At 39.3% G+C, this 17,797-nt stretch overlaps 1 protein-coding gene across 4 annotated transcripts in view; it reads left to right on the top strand.

Annotated features, from left to right (window-relative positions):
• Positions 1-918: 918 nt before the first annotated feature.
• The window catches only part of hdgfl2 (HDGF like 2), a 61,532-nt gene continuing 44,653 nt past the window's right edge, over positions 919-17,797 (top strand). For all 4 annotated transcript variants that reach the window (XM_043720964.2, XM_043720963.2, XM_043720966.2 and 1 more), the window contains exon 1: positions 919-1,092. In XM_043720964.2, the coding sequence (XP_043576899.2) occupies positions 1,021-1,092 (72 nt within the window). In that variant the 5' untranslated portion in view covers positions 919-1,020. The remainder of the gene's footprint in view (positions 1,093-17,797) is intronic.

Genomic DNA, 17,797 nt, shown 5'->3' with positions numbered 1-17,797 from the left:
GTGCATTTTTTCTAATCAAGAATAGCAGTAATTCTCCCAGTCCACACTCCCCCTTCCCCTCCACTCCACACCCTTCCCCAATGCACTCACTACATGGCAAGATGGTCTCCCAATTTCTTCCTTTTTGCAAAATAGCAGACAGTTGCCAAAGCTCAGTGCAACAGCACCAGAGAGAAGAAAAATTGACAGTGGGGAGTTGTCTTGTCAGTTAGTGCTTAGTTGGTATCACTGTGGCCTCTGAACTGTAAGGTTCTGGGTTTCACTTCAGAGCTTGTATACTTGAAAAAAAGGCTAATACTACAATATAATACTGAGGAAGCACTATAGTTTTGGAGATGCTGACTCCCCAATGAAAAACTGAGATCCAACCTGCCTTTTTAAGTGAATGTGGAACATCGCAGGGCATCATTTTAATGAAGTGCAGAGGGGTTATCCCTGCTATCTATTTGTCCCTGAAACCATAATCACAAAAAATTATAATATTTGATCATTATCCTCTTGTAAACCAGATTCAACATTGTGGGCAAAATATGGATGTTGGGCTCTAGTGTTGAGACAACCAAAAGCTTCTTTATCTCCCAAATTATAATTAATCCACAACACTTGCAAAAGTGCATTACATGACAGTTCAAATTTAGACAGGACATGCAAAATTTAATTAAATTCGGATCAATTTCCATCCACACATCTGTGAAAGTGTTTGTACAACAACCATAGGTTCATTCTCGCAAAGCCAAACCAGGCAGCCCTTTTGTACGCACCACAGAAACCTGCTGCCTGACGTCAGATGACAGATGGTCCGCGCCGCGAATCGGACACCGCGGTTGCTGCGGCGCGGGCAGCGGGGGCCAATCAGAGGCGGCCTAAGGCGGGATTTCTGACAGCAGGTTCGTTTTCCAACTCCCCCCGCCCCACGGGTCCTGTGCAGTATTCGAAAGAGTCAGTGTCGGGCTGCACTAAGGCCGGGGCCTGTTGTGTGTGAAAACAGGATTGACTGAGTCGGATCACATCAGCCAGAAAATGCCTCATAGTTTCAAGGCTGGAGACCTGGTTTTTGCCAAGATGAAGGGTTATCCCCACTGGCCGGCTCGGGTGAGTATGCCACTGTCCCCCGATATGCTTTGGCGGGAGAGAGAGTCTGACGGGGAGGGGGGAGAAAAAAAATTAAACAGCGCTGTCGAAATTCCTTGTACTCCAAATACTGTACTGCAACCGAGGTGCGATGGTGAAAACCTCTCTCATTTGCATTTTTCCTCTTGTGGTTAATTCTTTTGTTTCTCTTGGTTATTAATGAAGAAGTCAAAGGGTCTTCGGTGTCTTGCAGTTCTTCATGAGAACTTTATTTTTTTAAGCAGATATCCAGTCGGCTTTTATAGGGTCAGATTGCGGCTGAAAGTTTTTTTTGTTGGGGGGAACGGATGTATGTTGTGCAGTGGATTTTTCTGGAGGCACTGGTTTAGCGCATGTCTGGTTGGCTGCGATGCGTTGTGGGGTTTGTAGTCCAGGTCGTTGAGGTTGGAAGTGACGTGACGTGTGGTGTCTACTAATGGACTACAAGTCCCAACATGCAGCGCGTTGAGACTGCTCCTCCCTTTCTTACATACCAACAACCTTTCTCCAACATATCCCCAGTGTATCATCATCATCATCATCACCTACCAGGTTACCTGGATAAAATGTACAGATTAAATGCTCTTGATATATGCTCTTGAATTCTACTGAAGTAATTAAGTGTGGGTGGTCACCTAACAACTTTACACTGTAATATAACACTAATAGTCCAGCCTTCTGTCTCAGTCGCATTCTCAACTTGTCAAATGTGATTTCAAGCTCCACTCCAGAAATTTGTGTGTTATTTATGCGATGAAGTTTGGCTACAGATCCAGATCTCATTGAGGATCCTAAAAGAAGTAGCTACAGAGATAGTGGATGCATTGATTGCAATTTTCAAAACATTCTTGAAATGCTGGAGGAATGAAAAAAACGCTAATGTGACAGTCTTATTCAAAAAGGGAGGAAGGCAAAAAGTGGATAATTATCTCTGCCTGTTAGCCGAACAACTATTGTTGGAAAAATGAACTGGTGCTTGACAATTGCTCCTTCATCAAGTGGAAGGAGCAGTGCTTTGGAAGCTTGTGATTTCAAATAAACCTGTGGGGCTATAACCTGGTGTCGTATGACTTCTGACCCAGTTAGATTGTGACTGATCTGCCCTCAACTCCATTTTCATGCCTTGACTCCATATCCCTTGGTACCATTTTACCTCTTGAATATGTTTGTGTCTCTGTCATGAAACATTCATTGCCTGAGTGTTTACAGCCTTTTGGTAAAATAGTCCAAACCACTGCATTAATTTGAGATTGTTCTGCATTTAAAGTGCTATAGAACACTCTTGAGGTTGTGAGATGCCAATATATTAATACAGGTCTCTTCGTTTTCCATAAAGCTGCTCTACTTACCTTTTATAATAAATGTAACTATAACTCATTTGTTGAGAAACCTTTGGATGTCTAGATGTGATTAAAATAAAATAATGCAATTATAATTTCTTTCACAAGTTCAAAATGACACTCAATGTTTTTCAAAAGTATTTAGTAGGTTGCTGTGTGATGTAGGAAATGCAGCAGCTAATTTGATCATACAAGGTCCAACAAGTAGCAGTACAACAATATTTTAGCAATATTGGTGTGAGGAATAAATATTTGCTAGGCATTGGAGGAAAAATGTTGCCCTTCATTGAATCATGCCTCTGGATCATTAGTGCTCACCTAAAAAGGCAGAGGCTTGGGAGGTAGACATGATCTTCAGTTTAAAGGCTTATTAGAAGGGTGGCACTTCTAACTATGCAGTATTCTCCCTGTATTGTAAGGCAAGTGTCAGACCAACTTGTGCTAAAATCTCTAGAGTGCAATTTTAACTCTCCTCTGCCTGTAAGTCATAACTGACACCTAATAAATGAAATAAAAGTGGAAAGTACTGGAGAAGCACAGTGGATCTGACAGCGTCTGTAAAGAGAAACAAAGTTAATGTTTTGAGATATTTCTCCTTTGGAACCTGGAATTTGATCTGCAGTATCGTCAGTAGTTTGTTTTCATCTGTGAAATTAGTTGTTCCATAGATTCTCGTTCTTTTATGTGCAAACATTTAAGAAAAACTTGATATTTTGCCTGAACTGATATTCTGCTTTATTTTCAATATGTTAATGTTCTCTTTCATTCTGTCATTTGGAAGCTGGTGCACAGTTCACTTTCTGGCACAGCCCATTTGACATTGTAAATGCCTTGACATTTTGGAACATGATTCTTGGTAAACTTTCAGGATATGTACAGTGTGGAGCACTATTATTTTCTGAATAATTCCTCAATGGAGGCAGGAAAATCAAGAAGTTAAAGACATCGTGGTTTCAGAATTTGGGTTTTGTAGATTGATTAAAGCTAGAGAATCAAATAACTATAAACCAAGTGCTGAAATTGTTCTAACACACAGTACACTTTTGGTTTCTAATTTCTTATAAAAAATATGAGGTAGTGTTAACAACTTCCAAGTCAAGCTTTTTTTTAAAAGTAATATAGACCATTTGTTTGGTGAATTGTGAATGGAGCCAATACTGGTCTCAACATGCCCGTTTGTACCTTCTGATAATCCAATAAGCAAGATGGGAATAGCATAAGGATTATATATCGCTCGTAATTGAGGGCAGTAAACCTCAGGTTTATTCTTGCATTCTCACTTGAAAGTCAGGATCCCTGTATTTCTCCATGAAGTAATCAGACATAGTAAAATTTGCCCTTAGGTGTATGTGTGCTTGTTTCTGCCCAGCTATATTTAAACAGTCCTGGGCTTTGGAGTTGTCTTTCACCTCAACATAAATTTCTGACCACATATCTGCTTCTTTACCAAAGCTGCTACTTCTGACTTGTAACATCATTTAATTTCTGCTCTGCCATTGTTAACTCTGGCTGATTTTCCAACCTGCACCTTCCATAAGTTTAAGCTCATGCAAAAGTTTGTCCATTTCTAAACTCACACCAAGTCGGTTTTAAAATATTGATGTTTATTTCAAATCCCCTGAGGGGCACCCTCTCCCTTATCTATATTTGATAACCTCTTCCAGTGTTATTACCCTTTTTAAAATATAAGCACTTCTCCAATTCTGAGTTTTGTGTCTCTTTGATTTCCATCCCTGAAGGGTACATCTTCACCTGCTGAGGTACTATGCTTTAGAAACTCTGGAATTCCACCCTTAAGCAGCTCTGCTTCTCTACCAAATAACTCCTCTTTTAAGATGCTTTTTAAAACCGACAGTTTTGCCCAATTGTTGGTCATCACGGTAGTGTGAAATTTTGTTTTGATAATGCTCCTGCTTTACAATGCCATTCAATGTTCTACAAATTCTTAAATTTGTTAAATAAATACTTTTTTTGTGAAGTAACATTGCATTCAATTTGCTTTTGCTTTAGTTGTTACCTATTTATTTACTGACTCGCTATTGTACTTGCTGTGGCATCAACTAATTATTATACCAGTAAATTGTGGTATGCATTTGCCATTGAAGGATTGGGGACTACACAGTCTAACGTGGATTTTGTTACAAAATCACCAATTCAGCAAATTTGGTGCCTTTTTTAAGATCTTCTCTAAAATGACACGGCAGACTTTGGTTAGGCGGTGTATATGAAGAGAGCATTATATACCGTATGACACTAAACTGAAGCATTTACTCACTGAACTCACAATCAAGATGGATGTGACAAAATACTCATCATAGAAATAGCATGTGGGGTCAAGTACAATGTTTATTTTTCTCTTGCTGTTTTGACCTAATGTCAGATTTGGAAGTAATGTATAAGTAATGCACATGTGGGCATATGTTATTTTTAACAAAACCTATGCTTTATGCATGTTAAGCATTTGCGCAGTTGTCTCTGTTCTAAATAGGATATTGAGGAACTAATGGACCCAAAGAGTGTACTCTGATGAAGCCAGAGCAAATGGTTAGCATAGCATCAGTTGTAGGAAAAATGCGATAGCGTGTTGTAAAGGAGGCAATAACAGGATATTTACTAAATAGTAAGGGTATTTTATATAGAGTCAGATTGCATTTATGAAAAGGAATTCATGGTTAACAAACTTGCTGAAGTTTTTTGAAGATTTAACTGCAAAATAGATGAGGGATAACCTGCAAACCTAGTGTACTTAGACTTTCCTAAAGCACAAGGGGACATAACTTTCCACCAATCACCTTTAAAATTTAGGGGAGGTGTCTGAGGTAGGTTCTTTGCACAGAGTGTGGTGGGTGTATGGAATGCACTGCCAGCAGTGGTGGTAGAGTCAGATACATTAGGGACATGTAAGCGACTCTTGGATAGGCACATGGATGATAGTAAAATGAAGGGTATGTAGGTTAATTTGATCTTAGAGTAGGATGAAAAGTTGGCACAGCACAGAGGGCTGAAGGGCCTGTACTGTCTTCATTTGATAAAGTCTCCTATAAGAGGTTATTGTACCAAATTAAAGTCTGCTGTAAAATACTGGTATGGTTGCTTCCAGAGTGGAAGGTGGTGACAAGTTTGGTATTGCAGGGACAAATGCTCGGGCCCTCAGCTATTCGTTACATATGTCACTGATTTGGATGAGAGAACTGTATGTGATATTTCCAATTTTGCTCACAACATTAAACTAGGTGGGAGTGTGAGCATTGATTATGTAAAGAGGCTTCAGGGTGACTTGGCAGTTACAATATAATGTGGATAAATGTGAAGCAGTCTACTTCAGTAGAGAAACAAAATGGTATTCTATAAATAGTAAAAGATTGGGAAAGGTTGATGTACAAAGGGAATTGGTTCCTCTATACACTGGTCATTGGGAGAAAGTATGCAGGTGCAGCAAGCAGTTAGGACAACAACTGTAAATAGTTTGATTCAACCTGTTTGCACATGTTACGACACATCTCCAGGGCATATGAGAGTCAGGCCCAGACATCTGGCCCACAGGCAGGGTACTACCACTATGTCACAAGCCCAAATTAGCCCCAGTTATGTTCCTATTAAAATATTGTTAATCAACATGTTTGAACATGTTGTAACACCCCTCCAGGGCAGGTGAGACTTAAACCTGCTTCTTCAAGCCCAAAGCTAAGGACACGACCACAGCACCACAAGATGGTCTTTAAAATAAATGACTTGATTAACTGCGAAGGGTAGCAATGTGGCTTTTCCCCATATAACAATGCCTGAGCTTTAACAATGCTTCTATGTAGTTGATCTTTGTTGCAAGTCGATTTGCGACATGAGCAAGGAAGTCTTGGTGCAGTTGTTGTGCAGGGTCTTGGTGAGGTCCCATCTGGAATACTGTATGCAGTTTTGATCTCCTTCCCTGTGAAACTATATACTTGCTATCAAAAGGGCTGGTGGCATGAAACAAGAGTTCAAGTTTTCATGAGATACTGCATGCCATTTCAGACTAAGATAGGTGAAATGGGGGGTTGTGTACCTGTGGAATTTTCTACCGGAGTAGGCAATGAATATATTTAAGAAACACAAAGTTTTCGAGAAAGTAAAGGTGTCAAACGGTAAGGGATGGATGTGTGAGTATGGCTCTGAGATATAGGATCAGTCATAATAATGTTGAATGGCAAAGCAGGCCTGATGGATCAAATGGCCTACTTTTTATCCTAGTTTCTATGTTTCCAACTGAGATTATGTATTTCATCAAAAATGGTTGAATACACTGGGGTCATTTACTGTAGAAAAGATAAAATGCTGAAAATCCTGGTTGAGGTTTTTCAAAATTATGAAAGGTTTTGATAAGATGATAGATGCTTCTATCTATAAGACAGACTGAATCCTGGGACCATGAATGTGAAATAGTCACTAATAAATAGGGGATTTGGGAGAGCACTCTTTTCATGGCATTGTTAAATCATAGAACATGTTATCACAAAACGTGAGGCAAATGAAGTAAACTTTTTGTTATCCGGCATCAGTGGGGCCAAGAATTTATCAAAATGAATGGTAAAATACAGGGTGACCCCCCGTATCTGTGGGTCTGGTTACCGTGGTTTGTTACCAGCGGTTTACCGTAGTCCGAACGTATTATAGGGAATGTTCCAGGGACCAGGAGGCTGCTGGGAAGGTATGTTCCCCATTCAAATGAATGGGTTTGCACTTATCCGCAGTTTCGGACTTCCGCGGTAGGTCTTGAAATATATCTGCTGCGGGTACAGGGTGACTACTGTATTCCGGATAATCGAGGCCCACATAATCAATGTAAAAATATACACTATGTAATATAAATTAATGCAGGGATATGCACATCACTGTTTTACTTTGATTACAATATATAATCACTTAGATAATAATGCAACTTTGCCTTAAATCTTGCAACAGAGCCTTCTTACTTACATCCTCAACTGACTACTTGGCTATCACAGTATTTGAGGAGAAATTGACTCAAAATTGAATTAACTGTTGACATTTCATGTGGCCATTTGATTGAGCAACAAGTATATTTAGATTAAAGTAAATTTTAAAAAAACATAATAATTAGACAGAATAGAGTAAACCATGATATTTGAGGTACATATATCAAGAGTTCCGGTTTGTAAGATGCCAGTTAAAACAAAGCTTGCTGTCATATAGATGCATTTAAATGGAAGCTGGATTAAACAAAAGAATGGAGTTAAAAGGTTTTTTGGGGTTACATTAGATATAATGGGAGGAGACTGGTGTGGAACGTAAGTACAAACATTCAGACCACAGACTTGTGGTCTGTACACTCTATGTAGTGCAGTACTGTCGGTTTGTGATAGATGTGTAAATATTTTAGGGCTGGAAATACTTCATAAACTTTTCATTCCCTATATTTATGTTCTATGCTACTTTCGTAGAATATACCGTACTATTCCACATGATCTACAGCAAGAGTTAGATTTTTCTGTTAAGCATAACTTGTGTGCATGTTCTTTGTACTTTTCCTTTCTGAAATGAGGGGGTTCATTGAAATACCTGGTGCCAAGTCTCATTAAAGTTTTGTTGCCAAAGTAAATCAGAGTACAACAGGAAATTCTCCAACTGAATTTAATTTTCCTTCTGAAAAAGGTGAGGAATACTTGATATATGAATTTGTGGCTATCAGTTCAAACTGTTTTGACATAGTACATTCATATATCTCTTGTTTCTGTTTCAGTGTTGATTTCCCAAATGTGTCAGTACAGTTTACTTCATAAAGTGAATTATAAAATGAACAGCTTTTACATGCGTTTTGAAAATAAAATTTAATGATTTAGGTTTGGAGAATTGCCTTTTAAATTTTTTTATATAAGATTAATCAATGTAAAAATATACACTATGTAATATAAATTAATGCAGGGATATGCACATCACTGGTTTACTTTGATTACAATATATAATCACTTAGATAATAATGCAACTTTGCCTTAAATCTTGCAACAGAACCTAAGTGGGCGGCACGGTGGCACAGTGGTTAGCACTGATGCCTCACAGCGCCAGAGACCCGGGTTCAATTCCCGCCTCAGGCGACTGACTGTGTGGAGTTTGCACATTCTCCCCGTGTCTGCGTGGGTTTCCTCCGGGTGCTCCGGTTTCCTCCCACAGTCCAAAGATGTGCAGGTCAGGTGAATTGGCCATGCTAAATTGCCAGTAGTGTTAGGTAAGGGGTAGATGTAGGGGTATGGGTGGGTTGCGCTTCGGCGGGTCGGTGTGGGCTTGTTGGGCTGAAGGGCCTGTTTCCACACTGTAAGTAATCTAATCTAATCTAATCTAATTAGATTCCCTACAGTATGGAAGCAGGCCCTATGGCCCCACAGGTCCACACCAACCACCCTGCATTTAATTTCCCTGCATTTCCCCCTGACTAATGCACCTAACACTAAGGGAAATCTAGCATTGCCAATTCACCTGACTTGCACATCTTTTGGATTGTGGGAGGAAACCCATGCAGACACTGGGAGAATGTGCAAACTTCACACAGACACAGACCTGAGGTAGGAATCGAACCCATGTCCCGAATGCTGTGAGGCAGCAGTGCTAACCATTGAGCCACTGTGCCACCCATTTGCAATGCATTTGTTGTTTCTGACTAATTTGAACTGAGATGGATCAAATGAGGTGGTCTGTGGTAAATAATATTAGAAAACTGTCTTATTTAATGGAATTTTACAGTGACATGGTGATAGCCTCATCTAGTTGTGAAATAATCAAGGATATAATTGCTTCAATGTCTGTAAATGCATTAAAGATAATTTAATTGTTATTTTCTTCCTAGTCATCAATGTGATTCATTATTAAGTTGTAATTGGAAGTTCTAGGTTTTATTTCAGGGAGTAACAAGCAACATTCAATTAGAGTCATAGAGATGTACAGCATGGAAACAGACCCTTCAGTCCAACCGACCAGATATCCCAACCCAATCTAGTCCCACCTGCCAGCACCTGGTCCATATCCCTCCAAATCCTTCCTATTCATATACCCATCCAAATGCCTCTTAAATGGTGCAATTGTACCAGCCTCCACCACTTCCTCTGGCAGCTCATTCCATACACTTACCACCTTCTGCGTGAAACAGTTGCCCCTTAGGTCTCTTTTATATCTTTCCCCTCTCACCCTAAACCTATGCCCTCTAGTTCTGGACTCCCCGACCCCAGGGAAAAGACTTTGCCTAAATACCCTATCCATGCCCCTCATAATTTTGTAAACCTCTGTAAGGTCACCCCTCAGCCTCTGACGCTCCACGGAAAACAGCATGAACAGCCTCTCCCTCTAGCTCAAATCCTCCAACCTTGGCAACATCCTTGCAAATCTTTTCTGAACCTTTTCAAGTTTCACAACATCTTTCCAATAGGAAGGAGACCAGAATTGCATGCAATATTCCAACAGTGGCCTAACCAATGTCCTGTACTATCCTACTGACCTGCAGAAGAGGTACAGTTATTAAGGAGCTATGCACTGCACTCCAAGGTCTCTTTGTTCGGCAACACTCCCTTACCATTAAGTGTATAAGTCCTGCTAAGATTTGCTTTCCCAAAATGCAGCACCTCACATTTATCTGAATTAAACTCCATCTACCACTTCTCAGTCCATTGGCCCATCTGGTTCAGATTCTGATGTAATCTGAGGTAACCCTCTTCTGCATACTTAATAATGGAAAGAAAATTACAGTCATGGAAAGGGTATTGGATCGCTAAGATTATCCAAGAAAGATCTGGTGGAGGTATTTTAAAATTAGAAGGTTTTTTTTAAACCTAGGATGCAAGCTTCTGTGGCAGTTTGTTGGACACAGGCATTTCTTACCCATCTCTAGTTGCTTGGAGAAGGTTGTGGTAGAATGCATTCATGGACCTCAAGGTAGCAGTTTCTGATACACTGTCACCCACTTCAAAAGGAAGTTCAGAGTCAACCACAACACATGTACAGGTGTTCTCGGGATTAATAAAAACTATCATCCTCAAACTGCCAGGGTTGGATTTGAACTTGTGTTGTGCTGTTAAAGATTATTAGTCTAGACTCCCGGATTCCTATTTGGGAACAATACCGTTGTGCTATCACACTAATTTAAGATATTAATTAATGAAAGATTGTTCTCATTGGATTATTAAGTAATAAGAATCAGAATCAGGTTATCACGAGGAGAATGACCGGTGGAGTGAGACATGTTTTCGTTATTGAAATGTTAACTGCATTACTTCATGTTGCTCATGAGGTAGAGATTGTATTATTTGGAAGGAATTGATAAGTCTTTGAAAGTGGAAAATAAAATGAATATGTGCAAAGTAAACCTACCTGGACAGATTTGTATGGTGGTTCAAAAGGGAAGAAAGAACAATAGATAGCATTCCATTTGTTAGCCTGTATTTGAGTTATAGGAAGTATAATTGAAGGCACTTCTTGGAACTGCTATCCTGTTGTGTGCCCTCTGCAAAATAACCAGTTTTATGATTTATACATTGAACATTTTGAGTTATAATCATTCACCTACCAGCCCATTGCGTGAAATGTAGTTACAGTCAAGGAGCACTTACACTCGTTTTCTCCTTCCATGGACTCAGTTACTGAATTTAACTTCCAGCAGGTTTCTGGCAGGAAACTATGCTGTCAATTCATTGTTCAAGCTTAACAGTAAGGTCTCACTTAATTCCCTCCTCATCAGACTTCCTTGCAGAAAATAGCAGCCTGTCAACCAATCTACCTGTGGAATTTAATTCTGGAATGCCTTGCAGGGATATGGAGTCTGCTACAGCATCCTCCAAGTTTTCCATATTGGATACAGAATAGCACTTGTGCTAATCCCTCTTACAAGGGAAAGTTAGTAACCTTTTTTTTAAAATTGTCTTTCGGGGGAAATCTCTAGCTCAAGTCTTGGGTTAATGGAATGGAAAGGTAAACCAGCTATCCACAGGTTTGAGTTTAAAGTTTCAGTGAGGCACTAATGACTTTACTGGGACCCAAATTAGAACAGGGACTAAACTGACTTCTATTGTACCTTCTTATAAATTGTTCAGAAGACTAGGTTAAAATGGCACAAGTGATCTGAAATTACCAGTATCTCTTAACTAAATTTGTTTTAGCTGTAGTTTCTACTAGATGGGTACACTTAAAATCATCCCCATACTTTAATTTACTTTAGCGATCAACTTGTTGCCTTTTTTTATTTTAAAAAAAAAGCTACACATCATATAAGTTAAATTACACACCTTCAAAATTGGCCACATCATGCTTTAAGTTACAAGCAAGTTCTTGAGATTTATAATTACACTTGTGGCTGAACCCTGGATATGCCCTGAGACAGTGATTCAGTGGCCTGCCCAAGTTACTAATTACAATCTGTAATGTAATGACAAAATATATATAGCTAAGCTTTTCAGTGATATTGTTTGTAGTAATATGTCACATTAACTGCATAATTTTAAATAATTAACTTTGATTGTCTGCTTATTATCTTTCAACTGGTGCTCTATTATAAGTTTGCTAAAAATTGACTTGCTGCCTATAGTTTGGTACACTACAGTAATTCCTTTTTTAAAGTGTTCCTTTTTTTTAAAATCACCGCTGTTACATATATTACAACTCCTTTTGCCCCAAGTTATATCTTTATTATTTAACAGAAATGTGCTCCCTTTAACTTGAATTTTGCAAGCAAATGTCATCCTAGCGTCTAGGATCAAGGTCACTTTCACACTACATATCTTTTTCTTAGCTTTATGCAAATTTCACCTCCGCATCATGTGATGTATACTTGGCAGATTCTAGTAATCAAGGCTTACACACCAGTACAGTACTGAGGGAAACCTACATTGTTGGAGCCACTGTCTTTTGGATGAAATCCCTTTTTGGAGAAGGGAGATATCCTGAGTGCTCTGACCCAATAATTATCCCACAAACAATATTACAAAAACAGGTCCTCTAGTCATTATCACGTTGCTCTTTGTTGGCATTTGCTATGTGCATTTCAATGTCATGTTCACTTTTACAAAAATGACTACACTTAAAAGGTATTTAACTGACTGTAAAATACTTCAAGCATTCACTTTATTTCTATTCATTCATGGGATGTGAGCATTACTGGCTGGACCAGCATTTATTGTCCATCCCTAATTGCTCTGTTGGCAGTTGAGAGTCTGCCACTTTGCTGTGGGTCTGGAGTCACATATAGGCCATACCTATAAGGATGACATATCTCCTTCCCTAAAAGACATTATCAAACCAAATTGTTTTTTTCCACTGACAGTTGGCAATGGTTTCATGGTCATCATTAGATTCTTATTTCCAGATTATTATTGAATTTAAATTCCACCATTTGCCATTGGATTCAAATCCAAATCCCCAGAAATGACCTGGGTTTCTGGTCTAGAAGAGCAAAGCAAATGCAAGTTGTTTATTGCTATAGGAGTTCAGTTTGGTCACAGTTGCGCTGAATGAGTTGGTTTCCCTGAGAACACCAGTATTAATGTGATTTGACTTCAGAAGTCTGTTTCCATGCTGCACATCTCTATGACTCTAAGTGACTGGAGGCAGGTATCAGTCAATTAACATGCACTTCAAATTGATTATTTTCTGTTGTGACAGTATAGTTGTATGTCAATTTTCACCCACCACTGCTGTGCATTTGGGAAGCTGTGTTATTTGAGTGCCCTGTTACAGGATAGTCATTAAGTAGCTACAGAGGGTGAACAATGGAGTGGCAAACAGCAGTAAGGATGATTTAACTTATAAGGAGCATATTAAGTGCAAATCCATGGCATTGAGATACTTAGTTGCATGGGGTGAGGTAACAAGGGTTAGAAAGCGTAATTAAATGAATGTAGGGCATCTGCTTGATCGTTGGCCAGATCCTGAAGTTATAACCCATTTTGAAATCACTGACATAGTTACAAACAGTCTTGAGTTCATATAGGCTCAGTTTCAGGAGCTAGGAAAGGACCTCAAATATTATTAGAAAGTAATGCGTTGGTGAATATATAAACAGAAAATGGTTCAAGTGAATGCAGAGTTGAAGAAGTGGTGCATAATGGATGACTTTAAATGTAAGAGAAAGTGGGGACTGCAGATGCTGGAGATCAGAGCTTAAAAATGTGTTGCTAGAAAAGCGCAGCAGGTCAGGCAGCATCAAAGGAACAGGAGAATCGACCATTCGGGCGTAAGCCCTTCTTCAGGAACTTTAAATGTAGCTAACATTGGGACCAGTTCTGTGACTGGACCTGTAAATTAAGAGGATGGATTCCACAAATTTGGGGCCGATGTCCTCATAGGGAAATTAACTAGTACTATTGGTATTGTCAACCCGTTTCCCCCTCAGTTGAAGCAAAACGCTCGGAGACACAGAATAGTTCGACCTCCTTCATCTTTATTCCGCGCCCTGGAAGGAGAGAGAACGATCGCCCACGTGCACAGGAACATGAGTTCTTGATCTTCTCTCTTGCACAGCAGTTTCTCAATGAATTATATAGTCATTTTACAGGGAGGAGCATCCAGATAAGGCAACGTGCATATTGATTGGGTGACCGTTATAATCAGCGAGTGTCAATAGCAGTGATTAAGCCATCTGCTGTTACACAATGAATGTTCTTAATCTTAACTGGCTTCACATAATGAATATTTTTCAGCTTGTTAAACTGACCATACATACGGAATGCTTCCAATATGGTAAATGGTTCTACATAATGTTTTTCCACCTTGTTAACCTATTGCCCTTGCCTCCAGCACCCCATTGTTAACTGAAAGTTCTTATCTGCTATGAGTCATGCTCAGCTGAACGTCTTGTTTCACAAAACTCAACTCTTTCCCTTCCTGCTTATAGCCTAGACACATTCTCATTCCCTCCTTTATCAATTCATGATAACCACCGAGATGGCACTACCAGCTTTCATAAGACTGACAGCCAGTATTTAAGCAAGTTATTGACACACTGCATACAATAATTATAACAACAAAAATTACTCGTTCGTTACAGTAATTAGAGTTTGAAGAATCATCAGTAAAGTTCTTAAATCCACAGTCCTTAGCGACCACTCCATCCCCTCCAAGTTGAGTGGAAATGAGCCGGTTTTCCAAAAATCTCCTTCAGTAAAATCCAACCTGAAAACAAAATCCAGTCTGTCCTTGCATCGCTCTTCAGAGAAATCTGAATCCTTGGATAAGGGCAGTTAAATACTTAACAAAATTGACGAGATTACCTTCCTTCTGGAAATGCTTCAGATGGAGAGTGTGTGTGTGTGTGTGTATGCAGTGCAGCAGCCGCAGGCTAGATGAATGCAGCATTCTTTGCTGCTTCTGCTCCCTCTCTGCTGTTAAATGTAACAAAGCCAACTGGCTATTTTGATGTTAGCTTGATCATTGAACCTTCATATCCCTTAAATGATTGAAAGACAAGGTAAAGCTCACATGGTTTAATGTCTGCAGGAAGGCCACTGACAAAAGCGTACTGACCTCCTCTTCACTGTTGTTAACTTCTTCACTTTTCATGCTCAAGACTGGGGAGCTGATTGAATCTGTTGGATCAGGTGGTGGGGGGGTGGGCGGTGGTCCGAAAGCATGCTTTACCTGTGAATGGAAAAAGTCTAGAGACTATGTTAGCTGCTGAAAGTATCTTTGTATTTCCTGTCTCATTCCTCTCTTGTCAAGGTGGTTATCAGTATGAAGACAGTTACACATTTAACTACCCTAAATTGTGTCTGCCTATTTCACCCTTCTTTGAATTCTTGAAGTCTATAACTCTGTTCACTATTTATGACGTTATCAAGTTTTATACAATCCATAAACTTCTAAATTGTATTGCCGAAACAATTCAGTCAATTACAATCAGTGGACCTAAAATCAAACCCTCAGGAGACCCCAATCAGGTTATTCAAAAATTATTTTCCTTTAACAAATTAATATTTGGCTAATGTGAAAGCTGTCAGGAAAAGTATTTCCAAAATCTAGAACAGCAAGAAAACAACAGAATATTTCCTGTGCTTTAGCAATTGAAGAGGCAGTTTCAATTCAGATTTAAATCTCAAATAAATGTGGGAAACAAATACTGAATATTTTAAAATCTGTTCTCCAAATGAAATTTCCCAAATAAAACAGTCGGAATTACAGTGGCAACTCTGGTAGAGATCAACATTGTTTGAATTTGCAATATGAAGGGGGCCAATGAAGTCTTAATAATTAACAGAACTGAAACAGCTCAGCCTTAATTTCTCATATTCTCTAAAATCTTAAAGCATTAAACTCAAAAAGCACTCTTTTTTTTTTGTGAGCACTCTGCATTAAAACCACACCAGCAAAGATATTTTAATGCAATACTCTCATCTGGCAAAACATGACCACTGGCCCAATTGTGTTTTTAAATGGGCACTGTAGAATTTCAAACAAATCAGGCACAAGACACTAAATCAATTTGTTTTAAGATTACAAGTTTGATAATTTCAAATTGTACAACATTATGTCCATTTTAAATGTAAAAACAAAACCTGGCCCACAAACATATTGGATTGCGATCCTGATTCAAACAAAGCAAAACAGTTACTTAAAAGGATTTTCTGAATCAATATTTTAACAAACCAAAATTTTTAAATATCAAACACTCACAGCATGGCACAATATATATTGAAATTTGCATTCTTCAACCCAAGTATTAGTGCAATATTTAATGTGTGTTTCTCGCTTTGTTTTTCATCCTCTCTCCAAAATTACACTTATAAAAAGAGAACACCCTCGCAGCAGACCATGTAGCGCCGCAGTACAAACCACTCTCTTTCCCCCAGAACAAAGATCTGCAGAGCCTCAAATTTTGCCACTAGGGGACTTTAACCCCTTTCTCACTTTACTCCTCACAGGGGCTCGAATCCTGCTTAAACCCACTCAGCAGACTCGAACCTCAATCAGACACCCCCACCCCCACCCCATGCAGCACAGAGGATTGAAACCTCTGTTTGTCAGCGTACGTTCGACTAAACTAATTACCGTTCGAGGAATCTCTACAATAGAGAGCAATCGCATGTGGGGACCAATGCCGGTGTGCTGGAAAATCGAGAGGCACTAAGGTTTAAAATCTTACCTTATGGGTCCATCCATCTCGAGATACCGATGTTCTGGGCGATCCCTGACACCATCTGATCGTAACTATTTGGATCCTGCTTACTGCGCCAAGCAACAATACAGCCATCTGCTGTTACACAGTGAATTATCTTAATCTTAACTGGCTTCACATAATGAGTACATTTCACCTTGTTAAACTGACTTCCATACTGAATGCTTCCAATATTGTTAAATGAATGCTTTTCCATCTTGTTAACCCATTACCCTTACCTCCAACACCTCATTGTTAACTGAAAGTTCTTATCTGATCTGAATCATGCTCAGCTGAACCTCTTGTTTCGCAAAACTCAACTTAACTCTTTCCCTACCTGCTTATACCCTATAAGCATTCTCATCGCGGAGAGGTTGAACTCATGTTATGACATGGAGATGGGGAGCAATATCATGTCAGCCTCCCTATCTGCATTAGAGTTAGGTATTGTGAGTTGCAGCATGGTGAAATTAGAACCTTCAAAGATCCTAAAAAATGACCTCCACGGTTGCTAACCAGAGTTTTTGAACAACCTGTCTCAAACTTAATGAATCATTGATACTAAACAACAGGTTTAGAGCTTAAACAAAGACTTAACAACAATTTTAACAATACTGTAACTTTAATCGAGCAAAGTTTAACAAAAAAAAATCTAATTTTGTCTATGGTTTAAACCCTGTCTTTCTTGATTCTAGCCCCCACTCTGTCTCAAACACAGATGAACAGACACTGTTTAGGGATAAATCGGAAGGAAAACAAAAAGATTGAATGATAACTTGCCAGTTCATTGAAACATACTCGAGCCATAAAATCACAGGCATATAGGATTATATCTTGTATGGTTTCTGATGACGGGTTCACGAGAATGATCACTGGAATGAAGGGCTTGGCGTATGAGGATTAGAGTCTGCACTGGATGGAGTTAGGATGAGAGGGTTCGCATTTAAAACTTATAGAATACTGAGAGGTCTATTTTGCATAAAAGATGAAGTTTCCACTAGTAGAAAAGATGGGACACTACTTCACCACAGCACCAGGGACTGGGGTGCAATTCCAGCCTTGGGTGACTGTGTGGCATTTGCACATGCTCCCTGTTTTCTCCCACAGTCTAAAGATATGCAAGTTAGGTGGATTGGCTATGCTAAATTGCTCATAGTGTCCAGGGGTGTGTAGGTTAGGTGGATTAGCCATGGGAAGTGCAGGATTACAGGGATAGGGCGGGATGGTG

This window comes from Chiloscyllium plagiosum, unplaced genomic scaffold (genome assembly GCF_037043375.1).
Source record: "Chiloscyllium plagiosum isolate Xiang-an unplaced genomic scaffold, Cpla_swu_hap1 HiC_scaffold_28, whole genome shotgun sequence".
NCBI lineage: Eukaryota > Metazoa > Chordata > Chondrichthyes > Orectolobiformes > Hemiscylliidae > Chiloscyllium > Chiloscyllium plagiosum.
Note: the sequence above shows the minus strand (reverse complement) of the source record. Positions and strands in the feature narration are given on the sequence as shown.